The sequence below is a fragment of the Tachypleus tridentatus genome, chromosome 1, assembly GCF_004210375.1.
Source record: "Tachypleus tridentatus isolate NWPU-2018 chromosome 1, ASM421037v1, whole genome shotgun sequence".
Classification (NCBI taxonomy): Eukaryota; Metazoa; Arthropoda; class Merostomata; order Xiphosura; family Limulidae; genus Tachypleus; species Tachypleus tridentatus.
In genome coordinates this window covers 136,435,851-136,449,471 of record NC_134825.1, presented here as the reverse complement: position 1 = coordinate 136,449,471, position 13,621 = coordinate 136,435,851, and the positions used below count along the sequence as shown (strand labels likewise).

Below are 13,621 nucleotides of genomic sequence, written 5' to 3'. Positions count from 1 at the left end.
TACAAAATCAACATTTCCTTTCCAACTATTGATGTAAAGTTACCCATTTTATTGTCTATATTTCTGGCATTAGAACAATAATAATTTAGTCTACCATTAGATCTTTCTTCTTACTTTGTTTCTACGGTATACATTTCTGTACATTTTATTTTTTTTCTTCATTGTTATGGCCCTCACTACCAGAGTGGTTTATGAGAGAAATTAGTGATTCAATGAGTTATGAATATCGAACATTAGTGACTTAAATCACTTTTGTTGCAATTAACATAAAATTTTGGAAATAACTAAAAATAAAAGCTTATGATATTTGTGTCTATGCTTTGTAATTTTTTGTAAGTTACCTCATTCCTGAATAAATGAGTTATTGGTACTAAATAGGTGTTAATGTATGAAATTAATTATTACCAATATTTTGGTTATTTCTTTCCCAAACAGACATTAAGAAAATAGATGAGAGAAGGAAAAAATTTAGAAAATTTTCCTTTAATTTTTTGTATAGAAAATATTTGAACAAAGTTCTGGAAAATTAACAATTTTTTCTTCAAATATAATGTTTGAAACTGTAAATTGTATACTGTTTGAAATGTGGCCACTTTATATATATATACACAAGAGGTTGAGTACTTATATTAAAATAACTTTAATTATGCACATCAGCAGTTCATGTAATACCACAGCTGTTATACAATTTTTGTGGAACTGCATGCATCATCACTATATTTTAATATTCTTTTAGATTTTAGATTGTTTGATGGCACCAAAAGTTGATTGCTTTTGGAAAGGGAATGTCACAACTCTTATTTATGCAAAGTATTCATACACTTGGATTATAAAGGTGTATTCAGAATGGGGATTTAGAACTTCCAAGGTGTGTATTTCTTTGTATTTGATAGCATGGAAAAATAAAGGAATATGGATCAACTTAAGGATTCGGGCCATCCACTTGTTACCTGCAGTGAATCATTTCTCAAAGAAAGTCAGTGGCAAAAACCATTCACATGCTCCTGGCAAAATATGAAATATAATTAAGAAGGATCTCCATCTGAAAAAAGGGTAACAGTGTATGGATTCAATAAGATAAATATTCCAGCTATACCTCAATTCATGCTATTTCTATAGATTTCATGCAATTGGACTGTTGAGATGGGCACTAAGAAACTGTTTTCCTCTCTTAAACTACATGGATACTGGAACATACTCAGTAAGGAATGTCATGCTTTGAACACAACAGCCTTGCAACAGTGCTTAAGGCTTCAGAATTGTTTTAATATAACTTACTCAACCTCTGTAGATGTGAAAAATAAACATGCAATATATTAAGTGAAATATAATAATTTAGCAATTGCTGAAATGTAAGGTAATTATAGAATGATAGCAGTAGAAGTTAGATCAGAAGGAAAAACTTCAAAGTATAATTTTTTGACAGATGTTCAGACTCAAGCTATGTATCAAATGATGGATGATGGTTTTGTTGGACTGATTTTTTCAGTATTTAGTGAAGAAGCTTCAACAAAAGTAAGTATCTGGAAGCACTATGTGAGAAATGAATCTTGCTGTTTCCAAACAGTTTTGATTTATTTAAGTAAATATTTAACCAGGATCACGTGTGTGTGTGTAAATATTATGTTTCTCTGATGTTTCTGGAGCCCAACCAAGAAAAATGTATAAAATTTTGTTTTATCATGCTTACTACTTTCTACAGATGCTCATTGCAAGATTTTGTAAACTTTTAGCTCCTGTGGTTACAGGGTTAAGTACATTGTATGAAGACAATTTTTATTAAGCAAATCAACAAGTCATTTGAGAACCACAACATTGGGTTTACTAAAGTAAGGTTTCTCGTTGCACCTCAACCACATATGGAATTTTAAAAACATGTTGATGGTATTCCTTTGGATTTCTGTTTGATTGAAATATTGAATTGGGTGCTGGAAGACTGTTGTATTTGTACACTATATGAATATTGGAATGTGCTTATTGAACAATAAAACTTTATGGCAGAGACTTTTGTGTTATGAACTATTTTGCAGAGTTACAACCAAGATTGTTGTCGGATAGATCACAGCTGAACATGGTAACATGGTCTGTGAAAGTGTGATGAAGCTTGAAAATTGTTTAAAAATAATAAAGAATTAATTGCAAAGAGGCCCTTGGCTGTTGCAATGTCAGTTTTCTTTCTTTGCCTATTTATTTTCTTTCTTTAGCCATTTTACTACTTCCCATTCTTCACATCAGACACTATTGTAGGTTAACTGGCTGTTTTAGTTCCAATATTAAAATGTAATAAACGAATTATAAATCTACTGTATTTGAATATGACTTAATAAAAAAAGCTGTATTGATCTGATTCACATAGCCACACACATGTTCATTTTACATATATATTAGTGAAAATTAATACATTTTGATGAAGTTAAGTAAACAAAATCACAAGAAGGACTGCACTGAAAACAGCAAATCCAAACCTCTGACTAATTATATTAGTTTGATATAACCAAAAGAAGCTGAAACAAAATTACAAATACTCCACTAATTTAAAGGATCCCAGGGTACAAGCTATAATGGGGGGGTGCAAAATGTACCTTAGGTTTTGGAGGTGACTGTGGAAGTAGGACCCATATGTAGTGGGGAATATACTGTCTGTCAGCCTTAACCTCCATTTGCTAGTGTTTAACATAATTAAAAGAGTAGCAATAGATACATTCCACATCTTTATCACCCTTCACTGCCTGCAGACAGTTGTAGGAAGGTGACTACACTCCAAAGTAAAGTACAAAAAATTAGTTAAAAATTAAGAAAAACAAGGTACCACAGCTTTGGGGTAGGTAAGTTAAAAACTTCAAGAGAACAGTCACTCTCCCATAACTGTCTACAGACAGTGATAGGTGATAAAGAGCCCTTACAGTAATTTATCATCTAGTAAAACATAGCTAGCCCTTTGTATACAGTTATGACAGAAAGTGTTCGTACCCCTGCATCGTGAGTAGTTTTATCCTCATAACTTAAAAAGTATCAAATTAGGATAATGAAATACAGTATATTATAAATATTATACTAACACACATCTACATAAATTTTTGTATAAATTGAACAACAAATAAACTGTTTATAACCAAACATAGGAGGGACAGAAAGTGTTCGTGCATCTACTTTAATGTTCAGTTGTATAGCCATTTAGGTGAATTACTTGGCACAAACTCTTCTCATAGCCCTCCATGATTGTTTGACAGTACTCAACTGGTGTTTCTTCCATTCTTCTTTACAGAAGGCCTCCAACTCTTGTAAGTTTTTCGGATGACGCTGATGAACCGTGGTCTTCAACTCATGCCAAACGTTTTCAATTGGGTTGAGATCAGGTGACTGCGATGGCCACTCCAGAATTCTAATATGGTTCCTCTGTAACCAGGATTGCACATATTTCTATGTGTGCTTAGAGTTATTGTCTTGCTGGAAGATCCAACGACGCTCAATCCGCAAGTTCCGAGCATCATTCTTGATATAAGTGCCTAATATATCAACGTACTCTTTTTTTTTTTTCATGATTTCGTTGACGCGGTGAATGCTGCTTACACCAAAAGAGAAAAAGGAATCCCAAAGCATGATCAAGCTACCTCCGTGTTTAACTGTAGGGACGGTGTTCTTTGGAAGATTTCGTTTCCCCTTTTATGGAAAAATATTGCGAACATCATTGTGGCTGAAAAGCTCGATTATAGTCTCGCCTGACCAAAGAATACTCTTCCAATGAGTAAAGGGTTTATCTACATGCTTTCTTGCATACATCAATCAATCTTCTAAATGAACAGGCTTTAAATATGGAGTTCTATGAGGACGGCGTGCTTTGAACCCAGAAGAGCGTAACGTTTTCGTAACTGTAGAGGTACTTACTTCAACCCAAGTTTCTCTTACCAGTTTCTGTATGTCATTACATGTTAAATGAGGGCTCCTACTAACTTCTCTGAGAACCTTTCTCTTGGTTCTCTCTGGAATTTTGGTGGGGCATCTGGAACGAGGGAGGTTAGCAGTTGATCCTGTAAGCTTAAACTTAGCAATTATGCTTTGAACAGTAGATTTCGGCACATTATGTTGTGTAGCAATGCCAGAAAGAGACACACGAGATTAGTATTTTGCAATAATTTAGTTTTTTAAATCACTGGACAGTTGTTTTGTGTTTGCCCAGATGACCAAGCAGGTAATGACGGAGATGGTGCTAAATTGCGGGAAGTAAATTTTTTGCTCTCTAAATTCCAATAATTATGAACCTGGTGTCTAGTTTTGGAATGGTATACTGTAGTTTATTTGCCAAACTAAACAAAATTTTTATGGGAATATCAGTTTTTACACATGTTCTGAACTGTATGAACACTTTCTGCTCCTCCTATTTTTGGTTATTTGTTTATAAATAATTTATTTGTCGTTTAATGTGCATAAAAATTTATGTAGATGTGTGTTAGTGTAATATTTATAATATACTGTACTTCTATTAGCCTAATTGTAATAAGTTTTATATTATGAGCACATTAAATTTTTTGTTGTTGTGTTTTGAAAAACTAATGTGTTTTATGTGTTAAAGCTCTGTAGTTTTGACATTTGTAGAAAACAAACATAAATTTGAATTTGTTTCCAGACCAGTAGCTCAAGATTTTTCCTTTTTATTGTAAAAATTTGGAAAAAATCTATGCTTCTGTTGTTTATCCTTTATGAAATTTTTATATTGAGTAATTAACAAGTGCATTAAAATTGCTTCTTTAAGACAACAGTGTTGCACACTTCTGTGTGTTGTAGATGTTAGGTCCATAATAAATTAGAATTTTTCTTCTAGAAAATTTATCCCTCACACTATCTGATTCTGGTTAAATATGAATTTTAATAAGAATTTTCACATTATTTTCACACCTTTTACGGCTTTCTGTTGTAGATAAATTAGTACACTCTACCCATGAATGATGAAACTGATAGTTGTTTTTTAACTATATTAATTAAACATCTAAAAATTAATTTATTAAATGTATGTCAGTCTGATTGCATAATGTGTATGTTTACAATTAGCTAGATATAAGTTAAAAGAAAAATCTTGTGTTGAAAAGCTTGTGTGAAACTAGTTTTATGAACTGCTTTTCTTAGTCTTGGGATTTACTTAGAAGAAAATTGTATTTAATACATTGTTCAGATATTTTACTTGCATCTAATTCACAAATTAAATCTTATTTTGTCCTTTATAAAGAATATAACACCAATGTACATGTTCAACAAAGAGAGAAGATAATGATATAAACTTACTCTCTTTTCTTTTTTTTGCAGAAAGTAACTTTAAACATTGTTCTGCCCAATAAAAGTGTACTATGTTATCAAACCTAATTACTGTAGTATCATACTATAATGGAACTCTTACTTGAATGATACTAGAAAAACATTCTTATAATGTGATGTACAGTCCCCAACTTCACAAATAGAGGTATAACAGTAAAACTGTAACTCCTATTGCAAATCTACAATTTTACTGTTATACCTCTATTTCCTGTCATAGAGAACTTTATTTTTCACCTTTCTCAGGGTGCAGATATGTCACAAATACATCACAGGCATATCTGGTGCACTGGCCCCATCTATACAAGTATAATAGTACTGTATGTTGTATATTTTGCAGGGTGTGAATGTATCTTCACCAAAATTGGTATGGAGACTCATTATGTCCATGGGGAAATGCACACAAATTTTCAGTTTTGCATTTTGTGGGTTTTACAAGTGTTTTTATGTGTTGTTTTTTTTGCCACTACTTTGCCTCTGTTGATTGATCTTCACCAAATTTGGCATGAAGATTTGTTGAGTCCATGAGGAGATACATTCATGTCTGTGGTTTCACATTTTGTTTTGCTGTTTTTATGAATGTTTTTTTTTAATTATATATAAAGGAAACAACTTTTCATGTCCTAAGATAACCTTTCATTAATCATGAATTTACATAACTTTCATCCAGGGCATCCCAGCTAGTTGAGGTAAAAAAGTTACTTAAATAATGCATTACCCCAACTGTTGTATTAAGGCCAATATACATTTACTGCAATAATGTTATCACTAAAAATTAGGTAGAACTATCTCTTATTTAAGAATTTATAAATGTTATAATATATGTATGTTGTTAATATTATGATCTGAGAAAACAAAGCTATATTTTGAGTGCTTGTGCAATCAAGGTTTCTTTGATTGAAGAAAAATTCATAATTTTGTATAAAAACTTGCTATTATGGTTACTACTTTTAAAAAGGATAGTAGCAAGAGAATATCTTTTCCAATAAATTTCTTGATATTTTCTTTTTCTTTTATCTACTATAGCAGGGACGTATTCAAGTTACTTGTTTCCAGTCTATTAACCAGAGCCCTGAAGGAGAACCACCACAGTAACTATATTTCATTTACTCTCTGAATGAAGCACATTTGAATGATGTTCTTGTTTTCTTCTTTTTTATTTGTATTTATAGCAGATAATTTAGTTTTTGGAATGTACTTCACATTCAATGTATTTACTCTGAGACTGTTAACTTATTCCAAGTATATTAATTATATTTGTTTTAACTTCAGTGACGTGCTCTCACATGTACAAAATATTAAGACAAAAAATCACTTAGAATTGCTGAAGAAAAATGGATTTAAAGTAAAGAGAAACCACATGTAAAATTACTAAGAGGTCAGTTAATTTCTTAACTAATTAAAATGTGTCATGTAATTTGGAAGTATGATTTAATATTTGCAAGAGCAAATAAGTAATATGCTGCACTGTTTGATTGCACATACTAGTTTGTTAAAGAAATAGTTATTTATTATACATGGACATAATTTAGAAAAGTGAAATTTATTTGTTTAGATTGGTTACTAACACAGAGATCTTGTTTAATGTTATATTTGGTGTTTCATAACATTTAATGTGAAAGCATATAATCTTGCTGACTTGATTCTACAAACAAGTTTATTGAGAATCAAAATTTTTTTAAATATTTGGAATTTCAAGTGTTTAAATAAAACTAGTCATCATAAAATGTTTCCTTTGTATTTCATTTTGATTGTGTATTTGTAAGGATTTTTATTTCATAATATAAAATTATTTAAAAAATTTTACTACAAATATTCATGAGAAGTTTAGATGGAAACTTAAATATATTGACTCTTTTTAATCTTAGATTTATAAATTCCTTTTGGACATCTTACTGCATATTTTCTATTTTTATGTACATAATTGTTCTAGACAAACAGAATTTGTCCAGTCTTGAATTACATAAATTTTTTTATGATTTTAGTTCAAGACATTCTTGTGTTAAACATTTGTCTGAGTTGTTGGATAATTCATTGAAATTGCCTCATTGGTAATACTTGTAGATAGAAAAATGAGAAACTGATTTTCCTTTCTTGTTAATTGGATTTGCAATATGGCATTTTGGAGAGTTTTCTTTCAGCATACAGAAACTAAAACATTTACAAAATTAACATTTTTAAAAACTCACTTTAATTTTTTTTTATTTTGAGGCCATCAAACGTCTCAACATGTACACTACATGCATAATGTCGTCCTCAAGATTGTAAAATCAAAATCATTGCAAACCATATACCAAAAGTGGTCAATTAGCCATTCAAAATAAAGAAGTTTCTACTATGAAAGTTGAAAAGACATTTGATGAACGCATACATGGTAAGAGTGTGAACAACATTTTAATAAAAATGAAGATGGTTGACAAAAGTTTTATTTATAAGGTTGAAATGTTTCAAAAAACTTTTATTCCATCTTCAGCAAAATCTGAAAATAGTGTTCTAAAGATATTTATTATCTAATGTTAACATTATTTTCAAATTTTACTGAAGATTCAGTAAGTTTATTCCAAAACATTGTAAATAAAATGTTTTGTATTTTGTTAACTGTCTTCATTTTTATTATTAGAGTTTATTTTCCCCATCATGAAACCATTGCTAGTGTTACAACCATCCAAAATTTTCACAAACTAATAAAATAAAAAGTTAGACTGTTTAATTCTCACTCTGCACAAGAAAAAAATATTTAGTTCCAAGATTTTGTCTTTGTAAAGGATTTCATAAAACAGGAAATTTTTATAGACCAGTTGTGTCAAGTATAGGTTCATCTACTTATAATGTAGCTAAATTTATAGTATGTATGTTTTCTTTTCTTAGTGACTTTTAATATCAAAAATTATATAGCTTTGTAGGAGAAAGAGGTGGAGTAACTCTTATGATATGTTTATCTCTTTTTATATTGTATTATTATTCATGAAAGCACCATTTGATAAAGCTACAGTAAAACCTGTCTAAGCTGGAAACTGCAGAGAGCAGAAACCTGTACAAGCCAGAAATACCAAAATGTTTCAGCATTATGTTAAGATTTCTCTTATAAAATGAAACATTTGAAACTGGACACTTCAAATAAACTTGATTAAAATTATGTGTACTTATGTATATTTGAAATGTCTGTTTTTGGTTTTATTCTAATAAATATAGCATAAACAGTATAATTAATAACTTTATTCACAAACATCTTACTTCCCTTGAGTCAAGCAAGTATAACATTCTGCTCAAAAAGTATTTATAATTAAGGAAATGCACATTCACTATCTAAGCCAGAAATTTTACTTGGTCCTGTGAGATTCTGCCTTAGACAGATTTTACTGTTATGAAGCACAAATTATGAATGAGTAACAACTCAGTCTCTGAAACTTCAGATATGATAATTTGAAGGAGAAAAACCTGTGCAAAATCTCATTTTTCAATTTAATAATAAGATTTATAAATAGTCTGAAGATGTTATTTTCCATTGTCTCCCATGTAATGTGATCTTTTCATAAACAAGTTTGAAACTGGTGTTTTACAAAATGCTAAAATTATACCTAAAAGATAGATGAGGTATGTCAACACTTTTGTGGTGTGTGGTGTCTTAAGTGAAGAACATTTTGTAGATGTTGTTAATTATTTGAACAGTTTAGAAATTATTAGATTGAAATTGTTGCTTTACAAAAATAATTAAACTAGAAACTATTGTTTATGATAAAAAGGAATTTCTGTTATGTAATGTCATAAAATTCACAAAAAAATTAGCTTTTGATTTTTATGTTTACATGTCAGCAAGAAGATTGAAAAAATGGATTATTAATTAAAAATATAGAATCAGACAGAGGTTCTTGCCTAATATTGTTGATAGAACCATAAGAAAATTTATTAAAATTATGAATGATCATCAAAAAGCAAGCTAAAATGAATGTTTGATAAATAAATAAAACAGAAATATAATTTCTACCATATATCCAAGGTTTATCATCTCAGTTGTTTTGGACATTTAAAAATACAGCTAAATTCTTATCTTAATTTATAAACTTTTCTAATAGAATTAGATATTAAATAAAACTTAAGTTGTAATTAATGTAATGGAGAAAATGGGTATTTACAAAATTGAATGTCAATGTGGTTGTGCATACATTGGCCAAATGAAAAGAAATTTAAAATTTAGAGTAAACAATAATAAGAAAAATGTTAAAAATAATAAAAAGTGAAAACTGCACTATCTGAACATGTTGAGCCAAGATAATGTTTCAATATGATAACGTACATCTATGTGTTTTCACATATCACAGCTGTATTGTAGCATGAAAGTTAAAATGCAACAAACCTCTACCAACAGGAGTACTGCACACCCTTGTAGTGAACCTAACTCCCTCTTTAATGTAGAACCCAATCATCATTTCTCAATTTGGCTCCTAGTGTTCAGACAAAAAGCTTATTAATACTTTGTACTTTATTTCTTATGAGTTTTGAACTTTGTTTTCTTACACCTCTCTTCCCTTTTTTCAGTTCTTTGATTCCAAGCTTATTTTCTAAGAAAATTCAGTCAAAACCTGTGTGGCCTACTTTTTTTTTTTTTTTTCACATGCTACCATAATTTCACTTGTTACTGATACCACATTTTAACAACCTTGCGGTTCCATAGGTTCAGTAATGACCTTATTTGCAGAGAAGGTTCTGGCTCTTGTTAGTGATGAATGTGAGTCTTGTCATGTGGCTTGAGGTTTCTCCTGAACCTTTACTGGTCCTCCCATTACCAGATAAGGATTTTGACAGCCTTTTCCTATCTTCTTTTGCTGTGCAAACTTGATACATGCTTTCCGATGCACTGTAGATTTCATTAACACATGAAACACAGTTTTGTTACCTTTTGTCATTATCCCTTGTTCCATATGACCCATTTTCTTCTCTTATGTATGAGATTCCTTCCACCAGTTATTTAGTTCTTTCTTCTTTTCCCAATATATGCTGATTATTTTGCAGATCATTTGTGTTTGCAGGTCAACTTGCCTCATACTTTGGCATATCATTGCTCTGAATTCAATTCATCAATTTTCAATTGACACTTGAATTTGTTAATTCAGGTTTGGGGTTTTGACTCTATTATGTTCATTTGTTTTTTCTAGGCCCAGTTCTCTCACCTTTAGTTGACCATCACCAATCTCCTTCATTACCTTTCCTCCGTGTATCCCCCCTCTGCAAGGTTCTCTATTGTCTCCCTAAGAGGCTTCCATTGGTAATTTGTTCCATCCTTTTTCTCCAGGTTGGCATACTTGTTTTCCTCTGCCCTTTTCTTTCATACTAGTTTTCATTGGGTTGAGAAGCACTCTTAATTTTTGCATCTACCCCTTATGTACTTGCATGACTTATGTGTAGCCCCGTTTCTAGGTCTGTCTTTGGATCATCCATATTCATTGGAGATTTATGTAGAGGCTGCTTGGCTGCACACTTCCTTTTCATCTCTCAACATTTGTTTGTCACGGCCTTCTTTTACTTCCTTCCTTGTCTCTCACCCTTTTCTCTCTCTCTCACTTGGCTGTTCTTTCATCATGCATTTAGACAATGAGCCAACATATTACTCACTGCTTATTCTCATGCTGCAAGTAGTTTTAAGTGACTATCTAGTGGGTATAGATCTCAATTGGGCCAGATTGTTCAGGTTTGTCCTTCTTTGGTTTACATTCAGCTCAGATTCTTACAGAAGGACTCTTACTTTGTTTTCTTGTTCCTCTCCTGTTTCCTATCCTCTTCCTTGGGATCTCCTTTCCAGCTAGTATTTTTCTGAGGTGGTTCAAGATCTTTTCAAGGATTCTATCAAACACATTCGTCACCCTGTTTTGGGATTCTAGTCCTGGTTGTTTGTTGCTCTTAAGGAAACTGGAGACTGGCTTTTTAATAATATGACTTTCCAGTTTGAGTCTTTACTTAAAATTCCTTGTTTCATCGTGGAGTCTTTTTGATGGACTTTTACTCCAGGTCTTTGGATGATGAAGGTGGACATGTGTACCTTCACATTCCCATTTCCCTAACATCTCATTTGCTCATGATGGTCAGGTCTATCAATTCCATTCTTTTCTGTTCAATTTGGCCTCAGCTTATTATTTTTTCTGTCGTGTGGTCAAGGTTTTTGCCTTTCTGTTACTCTGTGATGATCTTCAGTTCCATCATTATATGGATGACTGATTGCTTATAGCTCTTTAACTACAAGATTTGTACAACCAAAAACATTTTCTTTTCAAAGAAGCTGCTCGTTTGAATTGGCTTGTAAAGATGGAAGAATCTGTCTTTGTACCCACCCATTGCCTCATCCACCTGAATTTTATTTAACTATCATCTTAGTTAAAGTCATCCATTTCCCATTTGGCTGCATCTATGGAAGTATTGATTTTGAAGGCTTAAAGCCTCCTTCATACCTGCTTGTGAAATTCTTATAAATGAAAATATTATAAAGACTTAAGCTTCCATGATAGCTGTTATTTCCCTATTTTGTAGTCACGTGGGAGTGCTTCAGTAGACTTTGCAAGATCACTGGAATCTCACCAGGGATACTCTGGATTCTTCTTCTCCTTCAAGTCAACTTTGCCTTGTAGTACAAAGGGACAACACTCTTGCTGGAGTTTCTCTTCTATCTTGTTGACCATATCTTCATCTTTTCACTGACACTTCTCAGATGGGTTGGAAGGAGGGATATTTGGACTCTTTTAAGAGGTCAATTCAGGATTTCATATCAATCTTCTTGAACTCCTTTCAGCTTGTCACACTTTGGATCAGTTATTTTGGGGAAGTCAGTCATGTTCTGTTCCTACAATGCAACCATTGTCTCTTACACCAGTCAGCAAGGATGCATTCATTCATGTTCTCTTTGTTTTCAAATGTTTTGGGGCCCATACTCATTATGTTTTCCTTTTGGCTTGTCATGGCCCATGTGCTTCTCAGCCTTGTTACAGATTGCTTATCTAGTCCTGGCAAATATTTCCCACAGAGTGGCCTCTCTATCCTCGGGTATTTCAGTGTCTGGGTTAACTGTGAGGTACTACTCTGCTTGCTCATGTGCTATTCACCTCAATACTAAACTTCTTCTGTTTTGATCCCTCATTCCACATCCTTTGGCATTGGTGATTGACACCTTTAGTCAGAGTTGGACCAACTTTTACCTTTATGCCCACCTCCTATCTGTATCCTTCCAATGGATTTCCCCATCATCCAAACCACTCTGTGTCAGTTCATTCTTATTGTCCTGTTTTAACCTACTCAATCATGATTCCTGTTATTTCTGCAACTTCAGTCATCAGGTTATCACCTCTTAAAGTTTCCTCTAATGTGTCACTCCTATGCCAACCTCAGAGATATATTTTTTACCTTGCCATTCCCAAGCTCTGTATTCACATGTTGCTTTTGTCCAGTCCCTTACAAGATGGTCCAGACTCTCCACGCATGTAGCATCCTTTATCTTGGCTTCTACAACGTGTTTTTTTCACACCCATCCCAGTATCCTTCATCTTTCTAATTTCTTTACTTGGCTATTTGACAGTATTTCTCTGTATTGAAAGTTGCAGGCTAAAGGAACCCTTGTCTTGTATTTTTCTTTTTTCTTACTTCCATTATATGTTTTCATCTTTTGTTTTGTTCCTTTCATCTCCAAATGCATGTCTTGATGTTCTATATATCACCTTTCCTTCAAGACCAATTTTCTGCAACTTTTTGCACGTGGGCATTGTTGATTAGATTTCTTTGCCCTTGACATTTTTCATATTTTTTAGCATTGTACTTTTTTTCTCCTTAATCTCAATTCCTCCTTACCCCACAAAATCTAAGTGGTTCATAAGGATAGTTTTACTTTCACATTGTTTTATCTACTTTCCGTGCTGATCTAGATTACTTTCTTTGTCCAGTTTGGATTCTCAGAGCTTCTTTCCATGACTTTCATCTGACTTTTTATTCACTGGAATCCATCTTCCTGCTGTAATCTTCTTCCCATTACACTTACAGTTTGGGTTTACCAACATATTTATTTGGCTTATTCTTCATTGTCCTCCAATTTCTGTTGTCTTTTCCAGGCTTCCTCTCATTAGATCTGCCACTTCATGTCCCCTACTAAAACAGTGGTAAGTCTCCAGATTTACAACACTAAAATCAGAGGCTCAATTACCCTCAGTGGACACAGCAGATAGCACAATATGGCTTTGGTATAAGAATAACACACAAACTCACTAACTGCTCATTTCTATTGTCCATTAGAGATCTTCCAGGTCAGCATATGAATCATGCCTCACACTTTTGTCCCCATTAC

The 13,621-nt window shown here is 32.4% G+C and overlaps 1 protein-coding gene across 3 annotated transcripts in view; it reads left to right on the top strand.

Annotated features, from left to right (window-relative positions):
* Positions 1–13,621, top strand: part of LOC143225090 (lys-63-specific deubiquitinase BRCC36-like) — a 77,065-nt gene that overhangs the window by 43,506 nt on the left and 19,938 nt on the right. For all 3 annotated transcript variants that reach the window (XM_076453856.1, XM_076453845.1, XM_076453867.1), the window contains exons 4-5: positions 1,427–1,515; positions 6,331–6,395. In XM_076453856.1, coding sequence (XP_076309971.1) covers positions 1,427–1,515; positions 6,331–6,395 — 154 coding nt within the window. The remainder of the gene's footprint in view (positions 1–1,426; positions 1,516–6,330; positions 6,396–13,621) is intronic.